At 35.1% G+C, this 27,461-nt stretch overlaps 1 protein-coding gene across 2 annotated transcripts; it reads left to right on the top strand.

Moving 5' to 3' along the window:
- Positions 1–27,172, top strand: LOC130054686 (calmodulin-beta-like). Of its 2 annotated transcripts, none has more exons than XM_056165200.1 (5): positions 1–102; positions 17,684–17,714; positions 20,766–20,909; positions 22,843–23,088; positions 25,836–27,172. In XM_056165200.1, exons 1-5 carry the CDS (start codon positions 40–42, stop codon positions 25,874–25,876), a joined length of 525 nt encoding a protein of 174 aa, XP_056021175.1. In that variant the 5' UTR covers positions 1–39; the 3' UTR covers positions 25,877–27,172. The 2 variants fall into 2 exon arrangements, with proteins under 2 accessions (XP_056021175.1, XP_056021174.1); XM_056165199.1 differs by lacking the exon at positions 1–102 and adding an exon at positions 7,243–7,473.
- The last annotated feature ends 289 nt before the right edge of the window (positions 27,173–27,461 follow it).

The raw sequence follows: 27,461 nt of genomic DNA on the forward strand, positions 1-27,461 counted from the left end.
ATCATATGTTGGAATAGCTAGTGCTCTTTGTAACATACAATGGATGATATTGACATAACTATTAATGGGATAAGATCGAAAAGTATATTGCCAGAAGAGTTTGTAAGTACCTTACTCCAAATATCTTTATTGTTTCTAGTTTTTATCTATTTTGTATATACAAATGCTTGATAGAAGTTACCGCTCGTTAGAATCAGCCAGTAGGTCAGGAAAACTCATTTTTAAAAATATAAAATATTGCATTATCACGTCTTTCTTTGTGCCACTCTGTGAAGACACGTCTACGACCTTTTTACGTCACACATCCACCGGTAAACCAAAAATAGCCCAACATTCAAAGAAATCAGAAATCATAATGCTGACGGTATTAGTCTACAGCTGATAAAATCAGAGTGATATTGACGATGCTAGTCTACAATCAGAGTGATGTTGACAGCATTAGTCTACCATCACAGTGATGTTGACAGCATTAGTCTACCATCACAGTGATGTTGACGGTATTAGTCTACCATCACAGTGATCTTGACGGTATTAGTCTACCATCACAGTGATGTTGACGGTATTAGTCTACCATCACAGTGATGTTGACAGCATTAGTCTACCATCACAGTGATGTTGACAGCATTAGTCTACCATCACAGTGATTTTGACGGTATTAGTCTACCATCACAGTGATGTTGACGGTATTAGTATACCATCACAGTGATGTTGACGGTATTAGTCTACCATCACAGTGATGTTGACAGCATTAGTCTACCATCACAGTGATGTTGACAGCATTAGTCTACCATCACAGTGATTTTGACGGTATTAGTCTACAATCAGAGAGATGTTGACGATATCAGTTTACAATCAGAGTGATATTGACGGTATTTATCTGCAATCACAGTGATATTGACGATGTTAGTCTACAATCACAGTGATATTGACGGTATTAGTATACAATCAGAGTGATATTGACGGTATTAGTCTACAATCAGAGTGATATTGACGGTGTTAGTCTACAATCAGAGTGATATTGACGGTGTTAGTCTACAATCAGAGTGATATTGACGGAGCTAGTCTTCCATCACAGTGATGTTGACGGTATTAGTCTACCATCAGAGTGATATTGACGGTATTTATCTACAATCACAGTGATATTGACGGTATTAGTCTACAATCACAGTGATATTGACGGTATTAGTCTACAATCACAGTGATATTGACGGTATTAGTCTACAATCACAGTGATATTGACGGTATTAGTATACAATCACAGTAATATTGACGGTATTTATCTACAATCAGAGTGATGTTGACGGTATTTGTCTACCATCAGAGTGATATTGACGGCATTAGTCTACAATCGGAGTGATAATGACGGCATTAGTCTACAATCGGAGTGATATTGACGGCATTAGTCTACAATCACAGTGTTAGTCCATCAGAGTGATATTGACGATATTAGCCTACCATGAGAGTGATATTGAGGGCATTAGTCTACAATCGGAGTGATGTTGACGGCATTAGTCTACAATCACAGTGTTAGTCCATCAGAGTGATATTGATGGCATTAATGTTTGTAATTGTATTTACTGAATATTTGTCAACGTTCATTAGAAATTTAAAAAATGGCGTGTCCCCTTGTTTGAAGACATAACATTATACAATTTTTGGTGTCAATTCGATGCTTTAGCTACCCGAGAAGTGCAAATATTCACCGAGGCCAAAGGACGAGGTCAATATAGTATTTTATGGGTACCTACAGCATCGTATTGACCGAGAAAATAAAAACATCAAAACAGGCTACTAGGACTTACTACAAGATACATGTAGCTGGTCGGCCATCTTTTTATGCCGCTAGATTGCAAGACCTGAAAGCGATTAGAGATGCAAGTTTTTGTTTATAAGACTAAATAAATTCAAATATCGAAACCGACTACTAGAGCATACCAAACGATGCCTGATCGGTCATGTTTATTACTATAATTCAACAATTGTTTCTCCAGTTCTTGACAGAAATCACCCCCCCCCCTTCTTTTTTTTTTTTACAACTCTAGAGCAAGGCAGTCTAAAGTGAGTAGATAAGCGAGTTTTCATTGAGTGATCTAAAAATAATAACTGTATCAATTTTGGAATTCCTAATTCATCTTAGGCCCGTTGTTGGAGAATTCAAATGTTTTTTTCACTACCAGGGCCGGTGCAGATGAACATTGCGTTCTATTTTTTGCGTTGTTGTTGGATCTCACCCAATCGGAAGGCACGGGATTATTCGGTCATGAAACGATGAAGATAAACTCACTATGACATTACAGAGTAAGGTGGCTCTTCACACCAAAACTTTATTTAATGGCTCGTTACAGCAAAACTTAATTCAAGTGTGATTTTTCCATCGAAAGAGTGATACTAGTTCCAAGTTACTTTTTGTTAGTGGTTTTATTCCGGAATAATAAAACAGGTTTTCTTTTCGCAAATAAAAGATTGTGATTTAATGCTGGTATGAATGTAAGACTCAGACAGACTTTCTATTTGTTAATTTTTTTTAAGATCTACTTTTAAATTCTTCAAGATACATGTCAATTAGAAAAAGACGTATTAGACAAATATATTTCAAAAATAAATTGAACCCATCATAGTATAAGTGTAGATATACTTACTATGACGCAATTTATACGCACAGATACCAATAACGTTCTATTTTTCCAAGTTGTTGTTATTAAAATGGATAGAGAAATTCTCCCCCTAAACTATAGCGGATAACAGGGAAACTATTAATGATGGTATGATAATAGTGTTTGGGTCTTATTTTCCTCATGGGTAACGTCCTTGTCTCGTGGTAATGTTCATTTATTGAATTAATCTTCCTCCATTTTATACATAGTAATATAAAAAAATATTTATTCCTGTACATGTTGTATATATGAAGTATTCTGTTAACCTCCTCTCTGTAATGTATGACTGTACATTTATGAAAATAAAACATTGATTGATGAATATTAAATGGGGAAGTTACAGGTATAAGATACTGGGATCAGGCCAATGTGTCATGTACAGATCCTGTTGATAAAATATTCAAAAGGTGGGGGGTGTCTTGACAATATCAAGTTGCTATCTGTTGAATTAAAGCTATTTCAAAACTTCATTGACTGATAAAATGTCTATAAGAATAATAAGGGAAAATAATGTTTGAAATGAAATTATCCTCTTTGTTCATAACTAATACGTGGTATGAAATATAAATGATATCACACAGATATAACTGATACGTGGTATGATATATAAATGATATTATACAGATGTAACTGATACATGCTATGATATATAAATGATATTATACAGATGTAACTGATACATGCTATGATATATAAATGATATTACACAGATGTAACTGATACATGCTATGATATATAAATGATATTATACAGATGTAACTGATACATGGTATGATATATAAATGATATTATACAGATGTAACTGATACATGGTATGATATATAAATGATATTATACAGATGTAACTCATACATGGTATGATATATAAATGATATTATACAGATGTAACTCATACGTGGTATGATATATAAATGATATTACACAGATGTAACTGATACGTGGTATGATATATAAATGATATTACACAGATGTAACTGATACGTGGTATGATATATAAATGATATTACACAGATGTAACTGATACGTGGTATAATATATAAATGATATTACACAGATGTAACTGATTCGTGGTATGATATATAAATGATATTATACAGATGTAACTGATTCGTGGTATGATATATAAATGATATTACACAAATGTAACTAATACATGATATGATATATAAATGATATTATACAGATGTAACTGATACATGGTATGATATATGAATGATATTATACATATGTTAAGTTGATCACTATTTTTTCATTACATGAAGTAATTACTCTTAACCTTATGTCCATAATGTGAAACCAGAACAGCACGGCAAAATAAGCTATTAATTTTCATTAAATAAAGAATGATATAAAATAATTCGCAGTAACACGCACTTATATTTATACGCGTATATTAAAACAATCATACCTTGATCGACTCGCAGTATTATGTTCCCATCACCCTACATGTATGAATTATTTTGAAATAGTTAAGTGGAATTCGTAATGTATATTTGTATGTAGTCTTAATCATAGGCTCAGCAGGTGCGTGGAAGGAGTAAACATAGCCTGAGAACTCTACATCTGAGTAATCTATAGTCAAAATCAGAGTGTAAAGAATTTGCGAAATGTTGACTTTTCTTATGTGGGAGGAGAGAAAATTTTTCATAACCATGCATTTAGTTTTTCTCACACATGCCCGAGAGTAGAGAAGAAGAGTTTTCTAAGATTTAATACATTTTAACTAGAGAGCCATATTGGCCCTACCCTAGGGCCTAAATCCCTAACCCAGGGGTCACGACCTTCACAATTTAGGTTAATTTGTGCGTCCCTCTAAATTATGCTGCTTTTTTTTTTTTTTTTTTATCCATTTCGAGCTCCTGTGTGGTAGTTTTGTTACTTTATCTAAATTTAATGTTATATGGAAGGTATATGATTTGTCCATCTAACTCCACGCACAGTTTTCAGTTGAGTACCTTTTTATTTTACAGAGTGTTTTATGGGTATTGAACATGTGCAATTGGCAAACATTTTGATTTTCTTCACTTCTTTAACTTAGTCAGTTTTCAATAAACATTGCATATAGTGTACATCATTGTCCATCTAACTCCTCCCATAGTTTTCAAGTGAGGGTCCCCCCCCCCTTTTTTTTTTTTTTTTTTTTTTTTTTTTTTTTTTTTTTTTACAAAATGCTTGTATAGATATTGAAGAGGATTTTCAAGTTATAAAAAAATACAGGTTGTTATATCTATTGAGTTTTCAAAAAATATTACGTAGTAATTACATGGTTTGTCCATTTAATTCCTTTCACAGTTTTCAAGCCAAGGTCTTTGTGAACAATTTGAAGATATGCGTATTGCAAGACTTTTTTTCCAACAAATATCCAATTATTTTTTAATGATTGAAAATATTACAGGTGTTTGAACTTAGTGAATTTTGGGGAAATATTTCATACATAGAGCTCTTGGTTTGTGCATCTATGTACCGTTTTCGGTACTTTTGTCAAACCCTAGACAGGCTCTGAAAAATAAATTGTTGTGGCATATATACAACATTTTCAAAATTTTGTTTAAAGTCAGTATTTTGGGATTTCTACGGTCGTTATAATGACCTTAAATTTGCAAATACAACATGCTATTAGGTCGAATGCTTTCTTACACGTTTCATACCAACTGCTTGGCTATTCTTTACAAACTGATTTTGACTACGTATTTGTTGCCTGATTAAATTAAATGGAGCTCAACTTATTAATGAACAATGGCTATCACTTGCGTAATTCTACATCTCATATAACTGATATTTCCGCGACTCATTAATTTGATTATAATAGCTATATTTGCGTTCAAGAACACTGATTGATTCACGAAGACATCCATTCATTGGACAGGGGCTGTACATGGATGGGATGCATATCGCTCGTAAGCAAAATAAAATTACAGAACAAGACATTTTAAAGGTATCCAACATCGTTTAACATCCATCTTATTGTTAAGTGATAGCTTGTATCTTGCTTAACGTCTCGCTCGAGAATTTTTCACTCATATGGAGACGATAGCTTGTATGAATATAACGAACATAGAATCTGCAAAATGCTGACTTTAAACAAGATTGTTGAAACCACAGTAACACCAACTAATTTGTCAAGAGCCTGTCCCGATTAAAAAAATGATTATACACAGAACATGCTCTCGCGTGTCGAATCAGCTGAGAGACACAAACATCACATGCAGACGACAACGGAATACCACCAGTTGACGATAGCGAAGCCGAAACCACACCGCCGTCCACAAAGTTGTGCCATAAAGTATCCGATATAATATAAGTATACCAGTACAAAAGTTTCCATCAAAGGAAAACTCTATATTAAAACTCTGGTTTTACATTAAGAACATTTACATAGAAAATTATTTTCCTGTGCAAAGCAATGCATGTTGGTCATATGAAATGATAACATAGACAATTTTAGTGAAAAAGGTACATAAAATACCTGTGTTGTATAGTCTATAAAGATATCTTCATGTCATCAGACAAATTATAAATGTAATTGTTCTCATATTAAAGGAAGGGTGATAACTCTTTCAAAATACAACTCTGAACATTTGCATTGAATTGTAGGATATGAATTATTTAAGCATCCATAAGTGAAGGAGATTCATGCATCAGTATACTTCATGAAAAGCATGCGAGTGTGAAGCAGTGCTGCTCAAACTGATATATATTTTTGAAGTTTATTTCTTATATTTACAACCTACTTTCATTTCTGTCAGATTTCCTAGTCATTAAAATGACGTACTATATTTTATCAAGATTCATACATGCAATATTTACAACCGCAACGCATGAATGAGAAAATTACAATTTACTCATTACAATTTCATTTTGTAAAGATGCCAAAGCAAAAACATTGGAAATGTAAATATTCAACAGTGGACACAGATGAAATTTGATGTATAAATTTGAATAATTAATTTTGCACCTTTATCAATTTTTAAAAAATGAAATAGAATTAGCCCCTAAAGAGCCTGACACTAAACACTTCTAGTGATAAAACACACCTGATAAATAATCTATGGATAAGTGTGTTATATTAACATCTTTTCGAAAGACATATTTTTTTCTGAAAAGTTATCTACCTTTCTCTGACCTTTCTTAGCAATTTCATGCTCATAAAGACATCAAGATATAGAGTTCATGGTAGGTGTGACCGGTTAACAGGGGACGCTCACTCCTTCTTGAACCTGATCCCACCTCTGGTGTGCTCAGGAGTCTATGTTTTCCCCTCGTTTACTTTTGTATTATTAAAAGGATTTATGAGATTGGTCACTGTTCATTATCTTCACTTTTTCAATTCACCAAATTTGGTGGAAAGTTAAAATATTATACTAATTGAACATGTAAATAATTTCAAATGGTTTTTTTTCTCGCTACCTAAATATGTATAGCTTTAAGCGATATATATAAACGATTATATACCCCGTAAAATAAGATTAAACGTGTAAAATACATACATTTTCTTCACATAATCCATCATGTGTTGACAAAAATAGTTATTGGCCAATTCTAGAGCACTAGAAAAGACAGTAAAACACTGGGGGAGGTTCTGCAATAATTCGTCAATGTGCGCCAATACATGACGATGTGTTAGGGGTGAATATATGCACCGCGCTCTTCATTAATTAGCAAGGAGAGCCGAGGGATGTGAAATCGGCAGAAAAACACTGCGCTGCTGAACTAATTTAGACGTTTAATACTGAATTGTGACAATATGTCCACGGTGGAAGATGTTTTGCGAAAGATGCATTCTGATTTTGCCAAGGAAAATCCGATGGAATCATCGAAGGTAGGCTGCTTTATAAATAGTCAAAGCTGGTACACAGGTCCCCCGACAACAGGTGTAATTGTAATGTGTATTGAGTCAAAGACCTGACCGGATATAATTTTTCAAAATGTTCCAAAGTAAAATTGTGTATACTGTAAGTTGAAACTAGAACATAGTAAAAGATATCAAGGCATGAGCACTACATAACGTTTAAAATCCACATCAAACTACATATAGAATAGGAATTTGAACTTCTCAAACAAGGTTATTCAATATTCAATAAAACATTTGCAAAAATTAAAATAGAAGTATGACAAATGCCGTTATCTGAAATAAACAAGCATGAAAAGGATCCAAAAGCTTGTTATTACCTGAACTTCGAGGACACACCAATAAACAATGATACAACTATGAATTCTTTGGGTTTTTTTTCTCTTTCAGACAAAATTTGAAATTTTCAAAACTACTATACCGCTTCTAAATGCAATACATATAATAGCAGATGGCGCGAAACTAATAGCCATTTCTACAGACTACACAGAAAGAGCAATATATCATATTCACAGTAACAGACGGAAACAGTGGGTATTATTTGGCACTGGGGTGATTAAGCCGCTTACTTTTCATTATTACACTGTATAGAGCTGGTATTTAGCTTTCCACAATTGGTGTCAAAATCCTACACGTTCTCCTTATAGATTTATTAGTGTTCGTTATAAAGAATAATAATGTTAATAAATCTATAGCATGAAATGCTTTAAAACTTTTCCAATGTTCTTTACAGCAACATCCAAACAATAGATAGGAAATTTATTTGAAGGGTAATGACGATGTCTTTTATTTTCCAATTCAGTACATATATATGCGTTGCTTATTCTTGTGCACCACCAAAATACACGCCCACGACACGTATATGATAAGATGAATTTCAATATTGCGCTTTTTTGGTAATAACATTAATTCAATAATGCCCTTTTGTCTTGCTGACAGGTAGTCAGTGTGATACTTTTCAGTGTTGTGTTTGTGATGTCATTGCCTACTTGCTATATCGAGAAACACTGAGACAATACAAAACATGTGGCTTCCTTCGATGCATGAAATTCACAGAGACAGCGATCTCACGCGTTTTTCTCTTCCTGATCCATAAGTACTGGCGCTAACGATAGCTATGTCTGTTTTTAATTAGAATCGAAGATGGAAAGATAGTTAGCATCATAAAAAAATATTCTAATTTCCTCTGTAAAGTCTCTTCCTTCCAACGTGTGACCCCAATATATGGCTTTCGAATACTAGTATACTTGTCTTTTACCCCTTCTCTTTTTTTAAATATCACCTTACTCTATAATCAGAAAGTCAATTAACCATGACTTTGGTGTATATACTGCCTGAACTGGTTCATACTTTCGTTTGTATTTCTTACAAGGCTTTTATGTTTGTAAAACTTCTTAGAAATTGGTGTTTTAACGAGGGTGATTAACGAACTCGTAGTTAATTCCTTTATCCGATATTCATAAATTAACACCTTGTCGTATCATCTTACTGCTTAATCTTGGAACATTTTTTCTTCTTACATTTTTCTTCACTGTTGATAAAATGATTTTGTTTGTGAAATGCAAAACAATTGCTATTCATATACTAAGACAATCTCAAAATTGATGTCAGCTGGTATTGATTGCTATCAATTTTCCGTAAGAAATGTTGCTTGTGTTTGACCCAGTTTTGCATTCCCTCTTTTTGTTATTCACTTCTATAATTGTCCACAAGAAACATGGGGAGGGCTTAGATTAAAATCGTATAAAATTTAGGGAAAGAAAAGTCTTCTGAATACGGGAATGATGGACAATTTATAATTGATACTAGTAAAATTGCATCGGGATCAAAATGTTGACATTCATTAAAGTGGGAGTCTGACAGAAATCCTATTTGAACGACTTTTTCAGTAGATGAAAGTATGTGGAAAGGCCATACAAGCGCGGTCATGGCTTTCCATCGTTTGTAAAATATTATTACAAAAATAAGAAGATATGTACCTCTGTATAAACCGCCACGGTGGTCTAGAGGTAGAGCGTTCGCCCCACCTTAACCTTATGACTTTAAAAACGGACGTCCCTTGTCACAGTATAGATGTGACAAGCGCCGAGCATAGGCCTAAATTTGCAGTCCTTCACCAGTCTTGGTGACGTCTCCATCGGAGTGAAAAATTCTCGAGAGGGTTAAAAAGATATAATCAATCGCTGTATGTTTGTGGAGTTAGAGTTGTCATAGCAAGACTATTAATCCCATTCCCCCGGATGTATCCAAAACGCGGAACGGAAAACAAAACAGAACGGAACGGAAAATATTGTATGAGAGGTCAGCATTTTGCAAAAATAAAAGGTTTATCACGAACAAGGAAAGCAGAAATTACAGAGAGAGTGGGAAGTCATCCACAGAATTCACCGTTTGATATACTTCATACTAATGCATATGCATTTTAAAATTCTAAACTTACTATGAAAAGTATTAATAATAAAAAAATAAATAAATAATTAAAAAAAAAAAAAAAAAAAAAAAAAACCACCCCCAAATAAAGGAATTTTTTTTTTACTGAATTTGAAAAAGATTTGAATTTCAAATTTTATATCCAATGTATAAAAGCCCCCCGAAAACAACACTGTAAAAGACAAAATATTTTTTTTTCAACAATTTTCCCCAAACATAGCCTTCTTAAATCGAACGTGCATTTATTCGTAATTTAGTTCTACACTTGGTATAATACATGCATGTATTTATGTATCCAATCAAATTTTAAAGCGAACTAGTCCGATGTGTATAAAAGGTTTGCCTCATTTTTATTTATATGAAAGTTCGTACATTTACCGACATCCTGCGGATTAGTGTCGAACCCGAAGAGATTCAGCGGCAAAGAAAGATTGAAACAGAACCAATGAAAACTAAGATGAAGTTTACGATCCATAGTATGAGGAATTAATAGATATGAAATGGCTAAGAGACTAACAGACAATTTATGCTTGAATAGAATTAAAGGGTCGTCTCATTATTAATCTAAATATTAAGATACAAGTATTTAGTTTGGAAGTAAACTGCCAGAAGTCCTCCTCATTTAGGATTGGAGTGATCTGGTCACAAAGTCTCTGTTCCTTAAAAATAATATATCAAACACAAGATGTTTAACTTGCTGACTTACTAAGATCATGAATTGTTGTCGTGATATACATACCACACCCCCTGTTGTAAGTATACACATACTGTATTACACGGTATTACATGTAGGAGGAAATTTACATGTAAATGTGCGTTAATGACGTTTTGCCACCGGGAGTGGTGATATAAAGTACTTATCTGTTAATGCAGACATTTCAAAATTCTTGTAAAACGCTTTGTAAATTCTTATACAAACGTTTAACTTCGCTTAATCAATTTATGATACAGAATTTTATGATAAAATTGTTTTACCGCTTGTTAACAATTCCCAAATTGTTGATTTTAATCAAAATGACACCCCCCCCAATGTAACAAAGTAATTTATTCCGATTTTTGGTGTTATCTTAGCTACATTAATCATTCTAATTCTTAAATTCTGTTCCGTTTTCCGTTCCGCGTTTTAGCAATACCCATCCAAACTGTATGGAGCGCCAAATTAACATAAACTCAAATAATTGAAGATATCTTCAATTATTTGAAGATATCATCAATTCATTTCATGCGCGCAACAATTGAATTAAAGATCTCTTCAAATAATTAATGATATCTTCAATTCTGAATTATTGCGCGCATTAATTGAATTGATGATATCATTAATTCTTCAGCTGAATTGATGCGCGCTTTAATTGAATTAATGATCTCTTCAAATGAATTAATGATATCAACAATTGAATTGATGCGCATTACAATTCAATTGAAGAGAGCAATAACTGATATAATGCGCGCATTAAATCAATTGATAAGAGCAATAATTGAATTGATGCGCGCATTAATTCATTTGATGAGAGCAATAATTGATTTAATGTGCGCATTAATTCAATCATTGCTCTCTTCAATTAAATTAATGATATCTTTAATTCATTTGAAGAGAGCAATAATTCTTTTAGTGAGAGCAACTACATGTATATAAATAAAGATATCTTCAATTCAACATATCCACAATTGAATTAATGATATCTTTAATTGAATTGTTGCTCTCTTTAAAAGAATTGATGCGCGCATTAATTCATTATACAAAAGCATTGTAAATAATTTAAAGATATCTTCAATTGAATTAAAGAGATCATCAAATTATTTATACCGAGCTCTAAATTAATTATTGCGAGCAATAATTCTACTAAATTGATGCTCTCATCAATTGAATTGAAGAGAGCAATAATTGAATTAATGCGCACATCAAATCTATTATTGCTCTCATAATTTGAATTAATGTGCGCATCAATTGAATTGAAGAGAGCAATAATTGAATTAATGTGCGCATCAAATCTATTATTTGAATTAATGCGCGAATCAATTGAATTGAAGAGAGCAATAATTGAATTGAAGCGCACATTAATTCATATGATGAGAGCAATAATTGATTTAATGCGCGCATTAATTCAATTAAAGAGAGCAATAATTGAATTGATGATATCTTCAAATAATTGAAGATATCTTCAATTATTTGAGTTTATGTTAATTTGGCGCTCCATAAAACTGGGGGTACATTTCACCTTTTTTTCTCAGTGACATTGACCTTGGATCAGATTTACGATAGTTCATACGCAGTCTTAAGCAACACATGATATTCTGAAGTTTTCTGTATTTCAAAGTTTTGATTCGAACAAATATATCATTTTCACGACTTGTAAGATTGACCAGGTGTCCTTAAAACAGGATCACTATGCACGTACCGCTCAGACGCAATCACCGTGATTAGAATGCGATTTTATTCATTCATTATGAATAAATATCCGTTAATTTCGATACATGTAACCTTCACCAAATGGTTCAGGGATATGTTACTATCCAGTTATAACCAACCATGCACTTCCAAGGACATACGTTTTTCTTTGACTATTTCTTTATCTCCTCGATATGAAAAGTTCTTGTGTGGTTTCCGAGGTAGGTTTAAATTACTATAATTCGTATGTAGACCTGGTTACCTCAGTGGTTAGATCACCTAACAAGTAACGAAGGCGTCCCGGTTTAGATTTCCCGTCCCTGTCACGATTTCCATCAACCATTGTTATACGTAAGAGCTGGCATTCATTTTCGCTTGCCACCACCAGGAACTATCTTTTCTGTTTGTTGTTGTAAAAACAAGTGAGTTGTGAGTGAAATGTCACGAAAACGTATATACCATTGAGAATGGTCTCGTATGGCCTTAAAAATATATGATCTTGACATGTTTCTCAAGCTTTCATATAAGTATTAGAAGTAGCAAAAGAGGGACAAGAATACCTCTACAAGTTTGTGAAAAATTGTGTGCGCACAATCTATCAGCGCTACTAAACCCTATAGCTTCAATAGGAATCAGAGTATCACATTGTAGTGTTGTTACACCCGTTATTCTCTCATCGGTAGCGCTCAAATTGAACACGGTCGTCAACATTCCTTAGTATATTAATTTGTCTTTTCTGCCAAACTTAAGACTGTTAATTATACATCAAGACAGCTTTCTTCATCTAATTCTACTGGGTTTCTTCCCAAAGCATTTAGTAGAGTACGCACTATAATTTTCAACGACGGGGTACATCTGTAGTCAATTGTACACTTTGCATTTGATGAGGATGATGTCTGCAATTTCTGGGGGTATTTCTTGACATCATTTCTGTAGGGTGATGAATCTTTTATACGAAAAACAAAGGAAAAACCGTAATTGAATGAGAGATGGAGAGTAGTTAGGCAGAGCCCATTCATAACATATTGGTAGTAACAAATTAAGCTGAAAAAATTGCTGGGCAACAATCAGTACCTATGAGTACCATTCTCCATGGGTCTACAATGGTTGTGACTACATGCATATATGTGAAAATGCACTGAGTTTCATCATATGATTATAATGAGAGAAAATTCGAGTTTACACATTCATCCAATAATTGATCCACATCTAGTAAACCTTCCATTCCGACCGTCCTTTTTGATCAAGCAGTCATAATTCGGGAGGGAATGCAAATATAATCTACCTTATCTAGATCCGCCACTTTTAGGTTTACACATCAGTATTGTACAGTTGTGGTAATGACACATTGATTTTCTAGATCCTCCACTTTTAGGTTTACACATCAGTATTGTACAGTTGAAGTAATGACACATTGATTTTAACATTCTCACTCGAGAGGTTCAGAACGCTAAGAGTTCGCAACAGAAGGTTAGAATTTTGAAAAACTTCTGAAGTTGGAAAAACACGAGTTTCGTCTTTTTGACAAATGTTCGAATAAAACTAGGTATTTCTTTGTGTCGTTTCCGCGTACATGAGTGCTATCTACTTCTAACCTCTTGTCCGGAGATCTGAGCCCTGGTATGCGAGCACGTGTTGATATGGGTACAGCAAATCGCACAGAAAAAAAATCTCCATGAGGTCAACCATTTCATTAAAGGAATTTCAATAATGCCAGGGTGCGCCTAGCATGGAAATAATTAATCGTACTCAATCATATTTGTTTAAAGTAACCTAAAATTATTCAGTCAAGTATAAATCAAGTTTATGTTAAGATTTAAGAGAAAATCAATCAGATTTCCTCAAAATGTCATTTTCAAAAATCGTGGATTTGGACCCTGTCTAGAGCTACATGTATCTACTGAACTCAATTACGAACAGTTTGTTGGAGTTCTTAAAAGGACTGCATTCAAAATCGTAGGGGCTATCCCATAGGCTGCGTGCTGGATATTTAGCTTTATTGAACGGTCCGCTCTAATATCATTCCTAATTTCCCCGTCCAGTCAATTGGGAACAGGCTATGTATCGCCTGAGTTCTTATGTCAAATGAAAAAAAAAAAGGGATACCCACATCAGAAATAAATCTCATTTTTGAAAATTCATGACAGTCAGCGCTTCATGAAACATATGCCGGTGTGAAACGTGGCAGTTTCTACCCTCATGGTTTTTTTTCAAAATAAAATTTATCTTTTTTTATTTGCTTTAATATGCGACTTTCATTTCGGTCGGAATTCTCAGCCGTTAAAATAGATGTACATGTACTATATTTATGAAGATTCATACACCCATTGTTTACAACTGCAAGGCATTGATGAGGAAGATTTTATCATTACAATCAAAGGGGAAAACACTGAAAAAGTGTAATGGCATGTTCCAAAAACGTTGCTGACGTCATTCCAATGCCCGTAAAACTACTCGTTTTCCTCTCCAGCTTCAGTCAATTTGCAGTGTTCAAGTAACTGATTTGTATCAACATATCGTTCTTGCCAACATGCACTCATTCTCAATACATACGTTTTAAAGCATTTCTAAAATATTTACCATATATTACCATATATCTGCGGTTTTCCACTTTTTTAGTTATCTGGTGGTGCCCAGTTTTTATTGATGGAAGAGAGAACCCAGATACAATGTACCTGGGAAGTCAGAGACACCGACCTTCCGAAAGTAAACTGGGAAACTTTCTCACTTACCGGCGCAAGCGGGATTCGAACCCGCGCCGACAGAGGTGAAAGGCCGTGTGATTTTGAGCGCGATGCTCTAACCACTCGGCCACGGAGGCCCCCTTTGCGGATAAGAAAATTCCGCAAAAATTACAATCGCAAAATATTTTGCAACAAAATTAAGATGTTATTTAAGTGCCTCGTTATGCAGTGGAAACATAGAATATAAGTTCCTACCTTTTCGGGATCGAATCACGAAAGTTTCCAACCACAGAAAACGCCCGTTATATATGCAGTGAAGTACCAAAGACAGATAAAGAGGAACTACTTGCACAAGTCTTAAAAATTGCAGTAGATATGTTGCTCATTAACTTGTTTTCCATTTAAACCTTTTATACATGTAAATAGCATCAAATAGTTCAGTTTTATTTCCTGCTGTATCCATGGACCTTTCACGAAAAAACTGTCGATGTTTCACAAAATTATTATTGAAAAAAGGTCATCTATTGAGATTTGAAACGCAACTATCTAGTCAAGGTTCCGAGGTCAAAGTGACACAATGTATGCTTACTGCTGCGCTACCATCTCATTCGTAATGGCATTTATCAAAAAAGGTTTGAGCGATAAAGGATAGAATTTATTATATATGATCAAGAAGATTCCGGATAAGAGTTATTAAACATTGCAAAGAGATGAATGTTCATTAATTTAAGGAAGTAATATAATATTAGCCGTGAGAGAGTTATCTGGGATTATTAGCCGTGAGAGAGTTATCTGGGATTATTAGACGTGAGAGAGTTATCTGGGACTATTAGGCCTCTAAGGATGAATAGCACATCGTCCTAATGGACAACTTCCTTTCCAGCCATAAAAAGAAAAACAAATATATGTGACATGTTTCTTTTCCTTTTAAGGACACTTGCTAGAAACTTCTGTTTTCAAATATTTCTGTACAAAACGTGAATGAATATGCAAACATGTAAGAATAGCAACATTACACATTGTCAAGTTGATCAAATGATTAGTGTTTACCGAGTACTTCGTTCTCCGAACGTTTTGACTTTGCTCTAATGTAGGAAGTTGAAATTTGGTTTGTGATTTGCTGATGATGTTTACAGATGAAAGCTTCACCAAATGTGACTGAGTTTTACGTGATTTCTGAGACATTGTGCCGAAGGTAGTTTTCCGGACTTTTCCCTGTTATGCTTGATCTCCTATTGGGAATCGGATATTTAATATGTGGTTATCATTCAAGTTTAGCTAATCGAAGTCATTTGTATATTTAGATTTTCCATATTAAAACACTGGAATGAAGAATTTGCATTGATTCGCAGATAATTCAGTTCTGCACAATAAAATAGATGGTAATGATTGTATAACAAGAGAACCGCCAACGGTACGTAATACGCCCGTGAAAAGCTAATATAGGGTGTTTGTTTTACACCATAATTTGTAGAACTTGGCATCATTTAGTATCAGCAATCATTTGGGTGCGATATACTTTCTTTGCATCGTAAAAACAGACAATTCATGAACTCTCTATGTAATATTTTCACTTGCCATACGATGTATGTGTACCAAGTTTGATGGTCCTAGCCCCAAGGGTTCGGTCTGTATCTTGCTACTACGATCTTGACATTGAGAAACAATAGGAATCCCCACTTGACAAAAAGTGTATGCGTACCAAGTTTGAAGGTCCTAGCCCCAATAGTTCGGTCTGTATACTGCCTACAAGGTTTTTCTACTAAGTGATACTGCGACAATGACCTTTGAAAACTAATAGGAATAATAGGAATCTTCCTCTCATTATGATGATCAATTTTACCTATTTGCAATATCCTGGAGCTTACGGTTCGGTTTGTATCCTGTCTACAAGGTTTTCCTACTTAGTGATACTGCGACCTTGACCTTTGACCTCTAACCTTGAAAAACATTAGGCATCTTTCTCATCATGGTGATAAAATGTGCCAAGTTGTAATATCCTGGAACTTACGGTTCTGTTTGTGTCCTGCCTACAAGGCTTTCCAACTAAGTAACACTACGACCTTGACATTTGACTTCTGACCTTAAAAAAAAGCATCTTTCTCTCATCATGGTGATAAAATATACCAAGTTGTAATATCCTGGAGCTTACAGTTCGGTTTGTATCCTGCCCACAAGGTTTTCCTACTAAGTTTTCCGACTAAGTGATACTACGACCTTGAACTTTGACCTATGATCTTGAAAAACAATAGGCATCTTTCTCTCATCATTGTGATCATATATACCAAGTTGTAAAATCCTGGGGCTTACGGTTCGGTCTGTATCCTGCGCACAAGGTCCGGACAGAGGGACGACGCCATACTATAATACGTTCCGTCTTTGACGGGCGTACAAAAATGACTAAAACCGGGCCTTTGTTGATTTACATCGCAAGTCATGAAGTGGTTTTATGACAAAGTCCTTTTATTCGCGCTTTTCTGCAATATACCTCTAGCTCCTCTCCTCCGTTATGAGAAATATAGAAGTATGCAGGGAAGTGATATATGTAATTGGAAGAAGATTGATGTTTGGGCAATGACAAACATTTTACATTTGATCTATTTGAGAATTTTTAAGTTTTACTACTATTGTAAATATGGCTATAGTTTAAAGTAATGTTATCTTTATCTCTATTTTGTAGTTGAATCAGCTGACACAAGACAAAGTTCACGGTAAGTAAATAATAACCATTACTTATATTCTATATATAGGTAAGTAAATAATAACCATTACTTATATTCTATATTCTGTCTGACGTCTAGATCTAAAAAAAAAAAAAAAAAAAAAAAAAACAACCAAAAAACCAACCAACCAAAAAAAAAAAAAAAAAAAAAAAACCAACCAAAAAACAACCCCCCCCCAAAAAAACACAACAACAACGTAACATTGTCGAGGGTATTTCAATTCAATCTAATTAAAATTAGATCATACGATCCGCTCATCTACTATCGGTGAGCGGATCATAGGATCTAATTTTAATTAGATTGAGGGTATTTAAAATTTAATTTTCAGAATGGTTAGACGCACAGGCACTCGACGTCTATAATCTATAATAAAATCTATGATAAAAAAAAATTGTCTTCCTGTAAACATAATATTCACAAGGTATATCACGCCGTCATCTTGGTTTTCTTTTTTACCAGCTGCATCACTTAAAAAATTCGGCAAAATGTTCGATATAATATGATAGTTTAGAAGCAACTCTGTCAAGGTCTTACCTCTCGCATCGTCATGGTGAACAGGAAATAAAGTCCATTTATCGTCTATAATCAGCCGTCAAACATCGTCTACTGCTTCTCAAATGCGTGAAATCGCTGAAAGGTGGACGTACGTTGACATAATTTTGGGATAGCCCTTTTTTCATTGGTCGATAAAATTAAAAATATTAGCAGTAAATATGTTCTATCTTGAGAGCGAGGTAATAGATCTTGAACACTATTCTATTAATATATACTTTATTTATTTTTTTAAACGTTAAACATGATAACATCACTTATTCATGCATTCGTTGTATTAAAATTAGCCTAGTTGAAAGTAAATGTCATAATGTAATAAGAAAACTTCAAAATTGAATTCACAAACACACACACACACACACACACACACACACACACACACACACACACACACACACACACACACACACACACACGCGCGCGCCTACACGTGGGTATACTCTCAAACGTACACAGTGACATTTATACATCCAAATGTCTTGTCCTGCTCAATGGGTGACAAAACGTGAGTTGGAGTTGAAGCGGGGGGGGGGGGGGGGGGGGTTATGAACATTTCCAATGTTATTTGGTAATGTGATAGATTTACTAAATTTTCCGTGCCAGTCTGTCCCGAAACCACACAATTGTGCCCGAGTTTTATTGTTTGCAGGACTGCAACTACCCTGCATTCAGTGCCCGCCCCCTCCCACCCCCCTCTCGTACAAGCGTCAGAGGGTACAATTCTCATTTGCATAATTATGTCAACTTCCGGCTACCTTTTAACGACTTTCGCATTTAAGAGGCAGTAGACGATGTTTGATGGTTGATTATAGCCGATAAATGGACTTTATTTCCAGTTCACCATGACGATGCGAGAGGTAAGACCTTGACAGAGTTGCTTCTAAACGGTAGGGGTCTAATTATCATATTATATCGAACATTTTGCCGAATTTTTTAAGTGATGCAGCTGGTAAAAAAGAAAACCAAGATGACGGCGTGATATACCTTGTGAATATCATGTTTACAGGAAGACAATTTTTTATCATTATAGATATTTAAAACGTCGAGTGCCTATGGTTAGACGTTATGTTTAGGCTTCAATACGCCTATTTAGAGATAGGTATGGCGGTTTCTGATATATGATTCCGGATAGCTATGGATGCTATGATTTTGAGATCTTTCGATAGCTAGTTCTCATGATTTCTGATAGCAAGTTCCCGTGATTTCTGATAGAGTATTATGGATCTGATGGTTTCTGATAGCTGTGAATCTGATGACAATTAATCTAAAGTTGTGATTTTATATTTCATTGGATCTTTCTCTGAATTCTTTTTCTTGAAGGTTTGGTTTTGGTGACGTCTCAATAGAGTTAAACATTCTCGACAGGACTTAAAACAAATAATTCAACAATCTCGTGTGATCGTATGATCCGCTAGTCTCGTTCAACCAGACGCTCGACTGTCCGCATATCTCCGACGATTAGTCGGAGATTTACGGAGACAACCGAGCGTCTGGTTGCACGAGAGTAATGATTCGCGCCTTTCAATTCGACATGACCTAACTTCAGATCAAATTACTGTAGCAATGAAAATTATCATTAAGTTCTCATGTTTTAAATAGATCTTTAAAGAATAACGAATAAATTCCTAATTAGCGAAATGACAAAAACCAGTGGCATTATTTTTTTGTGTACTTAGTCTTATCTGTGACATGGTCGATCAATTACAATGAAAACATCCACATTAGTATTGTGACGTCATCAATTTCAGAGGATGGCGATATAATTCAGAAATCAAAAGGGTTATTGAAATATTGGCAAACATGATTGATTGATTGATTTTATATCGTTTAACGTCCCTCTCGAGAATTATTCACTCATATGGAAACATTCAATAACTCCTTTTTAAAGAGCTTAACAGCATTTTAATTGTTTTATGTTGATAAGTTATTCATTGTCCCGTCCAGTTAAAGGGGATGCATTATTGACACTGATAAGACTCCGTGCAATATCAGTTACACATGTTTTCAACAATTATCCAATTGCATGATCAAAGCGAAATGTTTCAAATTGTGATTAATAATATATACTGGTCCTTAACTGTAAATGAAATAAGAATTGATACTTCATAGATAATATATCAAAACCGGCGACCAGAGTTTACCAAATAGCTGGTCCGCCATCTTTGTTTACATTTTAGGGTGCAATGACATTGACTTTTCGCTACGGATCCTTAAATTTCATAAAAAGAAGGCGTTCAATAATGACGCAGGTATTGCAAGCTAAAACCCTTTAGAAGTTATGAACATTTTTTACTAGCAAATAGTTAGCTGTATAATAACAAATTATAGAATAATCAGGTACGCCAATATTGATGTTTTCTTTCAGTATCATGACATGGAAAAATGTAAGGTGCTATTATCAACAAAAACAAATATAGAGAAAGATCATTTTGACAAAAATGCATTAAACATTACAGTTTATTTAGCCATCTTCTGTTTGGTTTGTAGAATACAAAGAGGCGTTTAACATGTACGATAAGGATCACGACGGGATTCTGTCTGTCCAGAAATTAGGGGCCGTGCTGAGGGCTCTGGGCCATAACCCCACAGAGATAGAAATTCAGGAAATGATCGATGAGATCGACTCGGAAGGTTCTATCTAGATTATTGTACCGATTGTTTATGAATCACATGCGATATTATGTTGTTTTCATATTTTGGTTGTTTGAATATTTGAGTCCCCTCCAGAGCTTTCACTCATTGAGACACACTACCAGCTTTTGGTGAAGCGCCACGAATGTAGGACCTCTGCTAGCTTTTGCCGCTCAGGTTCATTTAGCATTGATGGTTCTTTATTGCACCAACACCTACCTTAACATTGTCATACAAAAGACCTGCGTCTTCCACCTTTAATGCCCTACGATTGGTTAAAGAGAAATCGTTATTTACATGTATTTTAACGATTCGGATATGTCGCGGCCTGTGATTGATTCCAGTCATCCCGCACACGGAGTGAGCACACCACCGAACGAGTTAAGGTGGCTTTGTTTTCCAGAGAATGCAATCATATAAGTATTATTTAGTATAAACAGCCTTCATTTTAAAATATTAATTGGTATAGCTCTCACCTCAGCATGAATAAATGAAGATAGACACTGTAATAAATCTTGTAATTCCTATGAAGAATACAAAATTAAAGGTTGGACAAAGACGGACCCCTGGACAAATCAGAGGTAGGACCAGGTGCCCAAGAGGAGTAATCATCCCCTGTTCTGACCAGTCACACCCACTGTGATTTCTATATCGGTATCTTAATCAGGCAAACGGAATAATTCGTAGACAAAATTAGTATGTTTTTATTGAACATGGTTGTCAACGGTAAACAAACAACTCAACTTTATGACAAACCGAATGACTTCAGCTTTTTCATCGTCAACATTAAATGACATAGTTGAATCCCCTGTAATTTCAATAGCCTGCTTCGATTTAAAAACAGATCATATGCAGAACATGCTCTTGCGTATTGAGTCAGTTGAGAGACATACACACTATATTCAGATGTTAATGGAATACTGCTACAAAAATATGGGAAGTTGACGATAGAGAAGATGAAGTCAGATTGGTCACTGTTCGTTATCTTCACCTTTCATGTATCATTTACAATGCATAACAGAAATCCCTGTAATATTATGTACGAGATTATCGTCAGAGAATGTTTTCCCTTATGAACACTAATTTCAAACTAACCATCTCCCAAATGAAAGTTGAAGATTTTGAACAGTGATCAATCTTATGACTCCTATAAGCAATACAAAATAGAGAGTTGGGCAAACACGGACCCCTGAACATACCAGAGGTGGGATCAGGTGCCTAAGAGGAGTAATCTTCCCTTGTCGACCAGTCACACCCGCCCCATATCGACGTTAGTTGCTTCCTAATTGTTAGAATTATACTAGATTCTGTATGGCGCAGGTATACGTGAGCGGCAAGTTGATGGTCCCAGCCCCGGTCACAACACAGATGAGTCATTCGTGTAGCAAATGCTCCTTCTCCAAGCGCTCAGCAATAAAAGTTAGTTTTGAGGGTCTTTAAAGGTCGAGGTCCCATGTCATGATATGTGTTTTCCTGATTAAGAATCATCACTTCTGAACCCAGGAGGTCAAAGCAAGCCTTCCTCGAAAGGTGGTGACGTGCTGATATTAGTGGAAGACTTTGGAAGGGATGTAAAACTACACAATACAATTAAAAACTGAAGAGAATTAATAGATAAATATATACTACAGTGGATCCTGTCTAATCCGATACATATTGGGAGACATTTTTTTGTCGGAATACAGTGTGTTGGAATAAACAGCATAACAACAACGAAAATATGAAATTGAGAATGAAAGAAGGGTCGGCATGCCCAGCGAAATGGATTACACAGAAGTGGCATTAATCAGTTTTCACTGTAGATATTGTTAGTAAAGACTAAATGACAACTAGCTTCTTTAGGATATTATTGATTGAAAAAAAAGCTGTAAAAAAATCGTGGTACACTTGTATATGTACACTTTGATATTGTTAATGCTTTCCCTCTAATTAGGTACAGGTTCTATAGACTTTGAAAGTTTCTTGGATGTAGTTATGAGCCGTGATTTGGATGAGGAGGACCATGAGGTGGCGCTGAGAGAGGCTTTCAAAATGTTTGACAGGGATGGTAATGGTTACATAGACGCTGACGAACTCCGTCTGTGCATGATAAACCTCGGGGAGAAGCTGACGCTGGAGGAAGTTGAAGAGATGATTAGAGAGGTGGACGTGGATTTTGACGGAAGGATGGATTATGAAGGTAAATGGTGTCTTTTTTCGCATGTACATGATATCGAAGAAATACAAAATAGAGTTGGGCAAACAAGGACCCCTGGGCATACCAAATGTAAGATCAGGTGTCTATGAGGAGTAAGCATCTCCTGCCGATCGGTCACACCCGCCGTGAGAACTATCTTGATCAGGTAAGCGGAATAATCTGCAGTCAGAATCAGTGTGCTAAAAATGGCCTAATAATAGGTATAAAATACGTCAGACACCATCTTACCCAATGGTAGGTTGTATTGGCAAACTAGATCATTATAACGACCATAGAGTTTGCGAAATGTGAGAAGTTTAGCGTAAGATTTGAAGTAAGAAATCCAAGTTATCACAAACGAATCTATTCACTTTTGTACACATAAAAATATGTCGCAGAAATTGTTGACTTTTTATGTTGGGTCCTACTGTAGGTCGGAAGGAGTAGGACAACTTACATCAAGTTTTGAAAGGAGCTCACTGAGTTTGCCTTACACTAAGGGTTCCATGGGGATCCGGGTTAGAATAGGTCCTCAGTACCCCTTGTTGTAAGAGGCGGCTAAATGGGGCGGTCCCTTGGATGAGACGCAAAAACCGAGGTCCCGTGTCATAGCAGGTGTGGTACAATAAAGATCCCTCCCTGCTCAAAGGCCGTAAGTGCCGAATATAGGCCTAAATTTTGCAGCCCTTCACCGGCAATGGTGGCGTCTCAATATGAGTGATAAATTGCCGAGAGGAACGTTAAACTCTATATCCAACCAATCTTAAACCAAGACACCTAAAGAATCAAGTAAAAATGAATACTTTCTGGGCATAACACTTAACACAAGAAAGCAGGAGTACTGAAAACAGATTAATGTCAACCATGCAGAACTGTTTCAGAATGGCTAAACTAAGACTCTTACACTACCCTAGGGGATTTAGGATAAAACTCATTCGCGTAGTGGCAGGCGAATAAATGGCCATGCATCCCATCACCATGAGTACGTCCGACTCATGCAGTTCTACATGTATATCATATCCGAAAACAATCATGCAGTTTGTTATGGAGAGTACAAATGCAATTTCAACTTGCGTTAGAATTTTGCACCCGAGACTGTTAATATTTAGAAAATCGTATGTTCTAAGTTAAGGTAATACTCTTCATATTGCTTTGCACTTTTCGTTCATTCATTCGGTGTGTAGACTAAGTCTTGTCTGCTTAATATTATAAAATACCTTTCCTTGACAGACACTGAACTTGGTAAATCTTAAAAAGTAGATGACCCCTATTGAATTTGAAATCACGTCTACTCAATATCTTGAATTGTTTTGGCATCACTAAATGATGCATATGTATAACCCGTTACAATTTAGCACTGCGGGGGCATATATGTACATGCACATATTTATTTAGGAGACATCAGACTAAATAATAAACACTAGAAAATATGTAGAGCATTATCTATTCATTTCCTTTATTTAGTAGTGTAGATTTAGTGCTAGTTTTAAAGTTACGTTGCTCACAGTTTGATTTATTCAAGTATTCATTCATCCCACTATCCTGAGAAGAGAACAGATTGCCCCAAAACAATTACAATCAATACATTAATATTATTTATCTCGTTGGTCATTCTTATGTTTTATATAGTCTCATTGACCATAGACATCCATTTTTTTCAATCCGACACTATTGGAAAAAGAGTATTGTTTGGTATTTCATAACTTTGTATGTGTGACCGGTCGACAGGGGATACTCCTAGGCACCCAATCCCACCTCTAGCATATCCAGGGGTCCATGTTTGCCCAACTCTCTATTTTGTATTCCTTTTGGGAGTTATGAAATTAATCACTGCTCGTTATCCTCATTTTTCATGTATATATTTCAAGGGTTTCACAGTCTCGTTTAAAGTCAGCATTTCGCTAATTTCGTAATCCTTACAATGATCTTATTTGTTAATACAACCTATCATTAGGTCAAATGCTTACACAAAATCCAGCCAAAATCGGTAACACGATTTCAAGGATTTAACAATTTATTTTTATTTAATTTTGTCAAAGAAAAATAGTAATTAAAATTCTCAAAGCAATGCCAATTGTTTATTTACCTCTGAACTGAATTCACACACGAGAATAAGCCTAATATTAGCATTGGTGAAATAGGCCGTGAAGCCCAGTCCCCAGCAAAGTAATATGCAATGTAATACCGAAGAGACTGAGCTTCTACCCACAAAATTTACAGTCTATACTAAAACATCCTTACTTCCGGGTTAAAATAGTTCCTCAGTACCCCTTGCTTGTCGTAAGAGGCGACTAAATGGGGCGGTCCTTCGGATGAGACCGCACAAACCGAGGTCCTGTGTCTCAGCAAGTGTGGCGCGATAAAGATCTCTCCATGCTCAAAGGCCGTCAGCGCCGAACATAGGTCTAAAATTTTCAGCCCTTCACCGGCAATGATGACGTCTCCATATCAGTGAAAGATTCTCGAGAGAGAAGTTAAACACTATTTAATCAATCAATCAATCTCCTAGGCACCTGATCCCACTTCTGGTGTTTCCAATGACTCGTGTTTGTTTTTGCTTTCAATTTTGTATTTTTGATAGGAATTATTAGTCGTTATCTTCACTTCTCTCTCTCTCTCTCTCTCTCTCTCTCTCTCTCTCTCTCTCTCTCTCCAGTAGAGTTACTGGTATTATGTTAATCAAAGGGAATTCTGCTACACTTGTTTTGATTGCTTAAGAAAATGCTAATATATTGACTATCTATTTTCAGAATTTGTGAAACTTATGTGCACAAAATATCCACTGACGTAGTTCTGATTCTGCGCACTGGCAACGCAGATGTTTCCTTTTCTACTGAAATTTTGTTGTATCGTTCCCTGTTTGATGAAGACAGGGGGCGTTAATACTATATGATTATGAACTTCTGTTTGCGTGGGAGTCATTAAGAAGTTTTTAGAGATCTCATGAAATGTGAATATGTGAACTGAACATTGTGCATATTTATCGTTCTATTTTTGTTAACCCTTCTGACCTATCTCGTCATAATGTTTCTTTATTGTACGACAGTCAATATCAGCCATGGTTAAGTGTAGAATGACAAACCTATTTACTGTGTTAGTATACTTCCAAATTCTGTAAAGTGTGCAATGTGCACACAACTTTTTAACTGCCGCGACACTAATGCACTGTAGTATTAAAACTATCTGAATCGGTGACAGTTTAATTCACACTAACCTGTAATTAAAATTTATTTGCGATTATACATTAAAAGAAATCGGTTCCCTAGGACGGGCATATCTGTCTAGTACTGTCCACTAGAGTATTAAAATAAACATTGATACGATTTGAAAATAATAATTCTGAGTAGATCTATGCTGAATTCGTACCATTTTTGTGTCAAAGTTCGTCTGTAATTTCTAGTACAGTATAGTTGTATATCTTCAATTACATATAGTATTCAAAGCAACAGGGCGAAATTAGTTGGGATTTTTCATGACCACGACGTCTCTATGTATCGAGAAGAATTTTAGTGATAGTATAGTGTAAACTGTCACGATTAAAACATTTACGACAGATCAAACATTACACGTAGAATGAGTGTCTCGACAATGAAGAAAGTTGTGTGTGTATATCTACAGAGTAAAATAAACAAGGCTTTACCACTCTACACTTTTAAAAATTAACTATAGAGTATCACGGCTGATATCAACAATCGCTTTATTAGTGTACAAGATGTGGAAAATGTGCCCGTTGATGACGACGAGAACATTGTAGATATGTTGAGTTGAGAATTGTAGATTTCACAAATCGTCGAAGTCTGTGCATCACCTTGCCTTTACAGAAATTTAGCAATTGTGAGAAGTAAGAAACAATAAACAGTATTGTCATAAAAAATCATTTTCATCCTCCTATTTCAATCATATTTTGTGTTCGAAATTGTGACATTATTCAATATTGCTGTATAGATTGAATGACGCCACATCTCCTAGCATGAAGTAAAATAACAAGAGAGATGCAGTGTTCCGTTCGTTAACATTATATAGACCCTTTTCTTCATGTTTATTTTTACATATTTTGAACTGTTACCAATAAATACTAACAATAGACGCGAATGTGTTGTTTTGTCCATTCAATTGAGAGTTTTGAGTTATCAGATTTTATTTAATTCTCCATGAACATTTGAATGACTACTGTGTAAGATCGTAATGTCTAATTACCTGCAACCAGTCGTGAGAAAAGAGAGCAGTCATATCTGTTCCATTTTCTGTCTCAAGTACCGGAGTTCTAAATAAAATTGGATTCAGAGAATTATACTCTCAAAATCTCAAATTTATATCAGATGCTGTCATAAGAAAGTATTACCCACACGTAAGGGTTTGCAGAGTCTCTGTTGTAC

Source organism: Ostrea edulis, chromosome 5 (genome assembly GCF_947568905.1).
Source record: "Ostrea edulis chromosome 5, xbOstEdul1.1, whole genome shotgun sequence".
In the NCBI taxonomy this organism is placed as follows: domain Eukaryota; kingdom Metazoa; phylum Mollusca; class Bivalvia; order Ostreida; family Ostreidae; genus Ostrea; species Ostrea edulis.

What these genes read in the sequence shown, in the direction of transcription:
- LOC130054686 (XM_056165199.1), top strand. Translation starts at nt 7,399, where the DNA reads ATGTCCACGGTGGAAGATGTTTTGCGAAAGATGCATTCTGATTTTGCC. An exon ending in GACACAAGACAAAGTTCACG is followed by an intron (nt 17,715 to 20,765) that starts GTAAGTAAATAA and finishes TTTGGTTTGTAG; the next exon opens with AATACAAAGAGGCGTTTAAC. An exon ending in CGATGAGATCGACTCGGAAG is followed by an intron (nt 20,910 to 22,842) that starts GTTCTATCTAGA and finishes CCCTCTAATTAG; the next exon opens with GTACAGGTTCTATAGACTTT.